General features: G+C 35.2%; 1 protein-coding gene across 1 annotated transcript in view; it reads right to left on the bottom strand.

Moving 5' to 3' along the window:
* Positions 1–3,590: 3,590 nt before the first annotated feature.
* Positions 3,591–7,193, bottom strand: part of CNTNAP4 (contactin associated protein family member 4) — a 268,262-nt gene continuing 264,659 nt past the window's right edge. Inside the window, exon 24 of the mRNA XM_043898095.1 lies at positions 3,591–5,866. Coding sequence (XP_043754030.1) covers positions 5,673–5,866 — 194 coding nt within the window. The 3' untranslated portion in view covers positions 3,591–5,672. The remainder of the gene's footprint in view (positions 5,867–7,193) is intronic.

The following is a 7,193-nucleotide window of genomic DNA, read 5'->3' as shown; positions in this document are numbered from 1 at the left end:
TTCTGATTGTTTTTGGAATGATAAAATGTGCTGCTTTGTTATGTTTGGTTTATTCTTCATAGAATTACAGCCCTATTCCAGAAGATGTCATTCTCCAAAAATGTATTTGATGCTACAGATTTTCTACTAAGAAAAGTTTGTCAGATATCTTAAACAAATGAAAAAAAAAATTTGTGCAAAGAGTCTCTTGATCATCATAGTCATTTGTAACCATATTCTTTTCACATGTACTTTGGAAGAACAGGTTGTTTGACTGCTCGATTTAAAAATTAATTTGCTCCTTTAGAAAATATAAAGAAACATGAATTTTCACAGAAATATAATTTATCAGAAAGCTTCTCACACAAACAGTTTGAAAGCAGATGTGTTAGTTCAATGAGCACGAAATCATGTCTGGTATCAGCACATGGAAAAGGAAAGTTACTTTATTATGAGCAAACACAAATTAGTCTGGTGTGACACAAGGAATTATAACAAGAACTGGTCTTGCTAGTTTATAGCTTGATAAAATAGATAGTACTAATTTAATGACTTTAGAAAAAATTCATTAGAGCTCCTAATTTTCCATATGAAAACACTAAGCAAGTCAAGTTTTGAGGATTTCCAATCTTTTCTCAAGAGGAGGGGCAGGAAGTCACAGCCAAGGAAGGAACCTAGGGTCCAGTCTGGCTAGATTCACTGCTTGCATTGCCTCCATAGAAGGAAAGCAAGACAAATTTATGCAAAGAAATGGACCATTCTATACCTAACTCAGGAAGTATGGGGACAGACCTGGCCTCAGGTCATTTTACACAGAGAAGCATAAAGGATAACTGAATACAGGTTCCTCTCTAGGAAAATTCAACCAAAAAGGATCTGGAGTGAAGGTTATCTGGCTAGTTGGATAAAGAAAAATACAGTAAATGAGTGTGGTAGCAAAACAGAAACAGATTCATCAAAGGTCTATCCTTCTGGAACTACCTAAGCTGAGGAGAGCTGTTTGTCCAAGTTGATGCCCTGGTCACCAAGCAGTCAATACCCAATGCCTGGCTGATGGTGGTGGCGGGAGTTTAGTCACTAAATCAAGTCCGACTCTTGCAACTGCATGGGTGTAGCCCACCAGGCTCCTCTGTCCATGGGATTTTCCAGGCAAGAATACTGGGGTGGGTACCATTTCCTTCTCCAGGGGGCCTTCCTGACCCAGGGATCGAACCCGCATCTCCTGTCTTGCAGGAAAATATAGTTATTTACCACTGCCCAATGAAAGGAATCAGCAAACTACAGCAGGCCAAATCCAACTCACTGTCTATGTTTGTAAGGCCTATCAGCCAAGAATTGTTTATACACCTTTAAATGATTGTGGGAAAAAAGAGGCAAAACAGAAACATATGATGACGCTGGAGTGGAAATCATGTGAAATTCAAATTTCAGTGTTGATAAGTATAGGAGTTATAATGCCCCAGCCTCTCCTCAATTCAGGACTTCTTTAAAGGACCACATTCACAGGGTGGGCTGAGTCTATTGTGATGGCACCAACCTCTCCATCCGCCCCACTCCGCGTTTTCTTTTCTCAGATGTTGACCTCTACATCACTCCCTAGTAAATTTCCTTCATGACAAACTCTGCCTCAAGAGTTTGCTTTCCCAGAGAACTCAGCCTGTTAGGCATGTAATTAAGAAACATGGAGAGAGCTTAAAAGCAACAGCTGAAGGAGCTGAACGTGATATGGCAGGGGATATGGCAGTGCAGGGCTATTTTCCCTGTAAGATGTCTCGTACTACTTGAGATTTAAAATATATGCATGTATCTTAAAATAACATTTAAATATAATATTATAAATAGGGGAATAATAAAAAATGGTTTCCCCAGAAAAGCCCTTATAATTGTGGGTCAGATAGTTTTCCATCCCACTTTATTTGCATTTTCCAATCGTCAAAACCACGCTCTGGGGAAGTTACTGACAGACCAGAAGTCCAACTCTCTTACCAAATTATGTGCAAACTGTTCATATTTTCTTGCTCCTCAGTCTTCCTTGCACACACGCATGTGCTCACTCACATTCATTCCAAACACACAGTCAGCTGCTGAATTTTTTCTTCCCTGCTACCACTCTCCATTATCCGAACTTTGGAAAAGTAGAAGATGAGCAGGACTTATTAAATGCATCTGTATAACTGGATTATTTAGTTAGATTAATCATTTAGTTGATATGTGGATTGGGAAGTCAATCAACAAAACATATTTTAATGAGATGTGGCACCTTCTACCATACGGAAAACATTTGAAATGACTCAATCAGATCCAATTCATATTGAGTATTTCATAAAGACTATCTATGTTTCAGTTAAAATATCTCTCCTAGGGTCAAGAACCATAAGCTTAATAAATACATTTTTAAAGAAAACCAAGTCTATCAACGGCAATGACCTACCAAACAAAGGTTTATGTTCATTTTTAAAGGATATGGAAAAGATCTAGAACTATAGGTCATTTTGGACAAAAAGGAAACCAAGATCCTTCAAATTTTCTATACCACTAAATAACTGTCAAAACTTCAGGTCTTGAAGGCACTAATGATCAGCAAAGTATATAGCAAAAATGAAATTCTTGTCACAGCCTCACACAGTACTATTAGTATATGTCCCCTTGGGAATATAACCATATAACCTCATATATATGCATCTCAGACTTTTCATCTGTAAAACTGAGCTGTTCACACTAAATAATATACCAGTGATCACCAGTTGCATGATAGACTCTGTTTCAAGGATTATTCTTTTATAGACAAAGGATAATACCATCTGATGAGAGATAATCTGGAATGCTTAACTTCTGTCTGGTTGTTGTCTGGGTTCTTCTGGTTATTGTCTTTAACTTACTATCTAAAGAATGTATTAAATTTGCTTTAAAGAGCAACACTGGGGAAAAGATTTTTAAAAAAGGAACTATTTCCTAGAGTGGATATAGTTTCTATGAAATTAAGATGTCATTTCCGAGGCGTGACCCTCATTTCATGTGTCATGCTAAGTCCATTTTATTTCATATTTGAATTTAATGAGATTTGAGAAATTTGGTCTTCTCAAAAGAGAATGTTAATTACATATTGTTTTCATTTGTGCCACTTGAAATAACCAATAAAGAATTTTTGAACTTTAATATTTCAGCAGGGTGTGCTATATTCTTACATACGATCCTATGCATCTATATAGGGTTCACTGGCCAAATTCTCTGCAGAAATAAAAGGATATCACCCAATTTAAACATAAAGTAGCCTTTCAGCAAACAACTGCTAACAGTCAAATTGTTGTTCTCTGGCTAAATGCAAAATCTAGTTCAACTTCCTTGTTACAATCAGGAAACATGTTTGTATATTTTCTTTCATTTCTGAGTCTAGTTAAAATGAAAAGCACATTATAAATGCAACTTTTGCTAACAATTCATAATAATCATGGGGTGTACCAAAAAGTTTTAAAAAGTCACAAACACCAGTAAAGAAGGCATACATCTCATACATCTACACATCTTTTTACTGTTTTGAGAAAAAAGAAATCCAGTATAATTCCCTCATTTGAAACTTTTATACAACATCTCAAAATATATTCTGCATTTTACTTCAAAAATGCATTTTATTAAGAAAAAAGAAGGAACAGATTACAAATCAGGGAATGAAAGTCATGGCGTATGATATATCAGTGCGTTTTGATGCCATAATGTTAAAGTTCCTAGCAGTGCAGACCACAGAGTACTGTGAGGCTTCACTGTCTATAAGCCTATCTACCTTCCAATTCCCAACCAGGCTAATACTGCTACTAAATAACCAGAACATGTGTAAAAGATTCAGGACTGTTAAGATTGTATTCAGCTTTGCAGCAAATGAAAACTACCATTTTGGTGTTCAACCCCTTGGCAGCTACCACAGGACTTCAAAGAAAAAGAATGCCATGTATCCATATAGGTCTTTCATAAACCATGGTTAATTCATATCCTTAAGATTTAGTCAAGCATTTATAGAAACATCAAAGTGAAACAGTGCTATGAGAAAGGACAAGCAGGTTTTATAAGGAGAGTTAAGAGGGAAAATAAGGGAAAAAAATGTTCACTTTACATATTTCCAAATTGTTCTGGTGCAGACAAACTAAAGCATCTAATTTTTCCTTGGCAGACACCTGGAAAGTATGAGCATAAATGCCAAAGTGCCTTTGCACTATAATTGGCTTGTGGAATTCAAAGATAGCTACATGAAACCATCTTGGTCACATGGCCTCAAAGGTAATTATTGCAATGGTTTCATAAAGTGATTGATTATTATTTGAGTTTCAGGCATGTATATATCTCCTAATCAGAATGTACTAGTTAGTAAGTTATATTGATTTTTGGTTCTTTTTGAGAAATTTAACCCATCATCATAAATGAGAAGTAACTGAAATGATAGACTTAGAGTATGACATATAATATGACATCACCCCTGAGAAGGAACACACTTTAATAACTCTACTGGTTTTGCAAAAAAAGGGGGCATGATTGAAGCTTATATTCCAAAAAGTATGCCCTGGAGATCAGTACATAGCTAAATATATGCCTGAAGTGGGGGATATAATTTAGAATGAAGAATGGAGCTTACATGTCAAATTGTCTCTTTTTTTCTAATATGTAAGAAGATGCTCCATGGTATATAGTGAATAGAGATCAAAGAAAAGTGGGTGATATAGTTTAGAAAAACAGAATTATAAACCTATAAAGAAAACTTACATAGGATTTGGGGGAAATATTCTCAGAAGTACATTTCATTTGAGTCATTACAGTTGTAAATAAAAAAATAATTCTTTGCAATGTTAAGAATTGTGTGTGTGTGTGTTTTTTATCAACAAGTTTACTTGTAAGCATTTCACATTCTTTGGGAAGTGAGCATTAACCAGGTTCTTAACTACTACCAATACCAAACCATGATAACAAATTAAGCAGAAAAGTTTTAAAGGCAAAACATCACATACTGATGACCAATGCACTTTCTGAGTCTTGTTACATACAAATTTTATGTTCAGAGCTGGAGCCTGACACGCAAAACCCAATGTTTTCAAAATCATTAAAAACAGTCAAATCGAAATAGATCAATACAAACAAACCAATGAAAACAGAAACATTTTTCCAGACTATTGATAAATTGTATTGAATGCAATACAGAGAAAGGCAAAGGGGTTTATATACTTTTGGCCACTGAAGATACAAACGCCAGCCAAACAGGATCTTAGAAGCATTTCCAGGTCTATGAATAACACCGTGGGGACACCAAAGCAAACACAGCATATGTTCTCAAATAAAGCAAGGTCATTATAGTCCAATTGTGATTTTCACCTCTAACACAACTTAGGTAGCACGTGGTTGAGAGGCTAGCGCTACAGTTTTCACACTGAAAAACTGTAGCTCTCAAGTGAGTTAAACTTATGCTTTAGATTGTATCAGAATGGCTGGGAATTAACAGCAATAGCTAATCCTTGTTATACCGAATGACCACTAGGGGAAATAAGTCAATGGATGAGGCCTCCTGGAGCCATCTCGAGTCTGGACGTGGCCACACGGCAGTGCTGCAAATCCATCACCTGTACATTCATTGTAAGAACTTGTTTTTTGTTCTTTGAGAGCCCCTGGCTATTAAATCAGGCTACTGTAATTATACGGCAAATCATCTCTGCCAGTCAGAAGAAGTACTCTTTCTGATTTTCACCGACTGCATTTTGTATATTAAGCTCACTTTTCAAAACAGCCTCAGCATTGTCTACATTCTCTGACCTTTTTGCCTCATTTCTTTTGTATAACCTTTTCTGCTGATAAATGCGGACAGCTATAGCAGTGATGCACAGCAAGATAAAGATCACAACAGCTATCAAACCTAGTGAGAGAAGAGAAAAGAAACACAAAATCAGAACCGTTGTCCAAACAGAAACTGTATAGACTTCATTGTTTAAGAAGCCATAATAAAATTATTTTCTACCAAAATCAAGCATCAGATATATGCAAGTTGGAAATATAAAAAACCTCAGGCATTTCTGGATCAAGGAGTATCAAAATATGTTGAGTTTACTTCTGAGTTCTGTCAGTCTTATGCGCTCACTTTCATTTATTCTGAATGTATAGTATATGGATTATTTAGTGTATTTGTATACATAATTTTTAATAACATATTACCTACATGTCTCTAAGTCCATGGGTCACCTCATATTAATACCTAGACAAGGTTAGTTATTTTGAAACTATATAGTAGTAGTAACATCATGAAATAATCAAATGTGTTTTTAATACTTAAATATGTGAACATTTTAAAACTGAACTTTAGTTGATTTACAATGTTGTGTTAGTTTAAGGTGTATAGCATGATTCCATTATACATATATATATATATATATGTATATATACACATGCATACATGTATAATTATTATTTTTCAAATTCTTTTCCTTTATAGGTTATGACAAAATATTGAGTAAAGATCCTGTGCTATACAATAGGTCCTTGTTGGTTATCTATTTTACATATAGTAGTGTGTATATGTTGATCCCAGTCTCCTAATTTATCCCCTTAAATGTTAACATTTTAATGAGGTTGATTATCAATAATTGGTTGTATTCCTAAATAGCAAGAACAAGTTTTACATGAATAATCCTGACTCTGAAATATATCGATCCTGATACATAGATGAGATTATGTCTATATGAAGAATACTGATTTTTTGAGACATCTGATTGTAAGTAAAAAATTTAAATACCACAGTGGTTGGCTATGCTAAATGGTTACCAATTCTGGCATTATGTTAAGTCAGTTATCTTCAAAGTGAGATCTCTGAATCCTTGATAGTTCCTGGAACACTTTGAGGAGGCCCATAGGGTCAAAACTGTCCATAATAACTCTAAGATGCCTTTTTTACCGTGTTGACATGTCCATTGAGAGAACAAAGCAAGGTTAGGTAAAGTTTCTGGTACCTTAACATGAACTAAGGCAAGTCACCAACCTTTGAAAGTGGTCACTGAATTCATAAAGTAAGCAGGCACTGCACTGTCAGCTTCATTTAAGAATGTCCTTGATGAAGCACTAAAAATTATACATTTTGTCAAACTGTGACCTTTGGCCATAAGACTTTCTAACATTTTGTGTGATGAAATGGAAAGTATTTGTAAAGGACTGATACTTCTAGTGCAGACTGAAGTATGATGGCTGTCTCC

This window comes from Cervus elaphus, chromosome 4 (assembly GCF_910594005.1).
Source record: "Cervus elaphus chromosome 4, mCerEla1.1, whole genome shotgun sequence".
Classification (NCBI taxonomy): Eukaryota; Metazoa; Chordata; class Mammalia; order Artiodactyla; family Cervidae; genus Cervus; species Cervus elaphus.
Note: the sequence above shows the minus strand (reverse complement) of the source record. Positions and strands in the feature narration are given on the sequence as shown.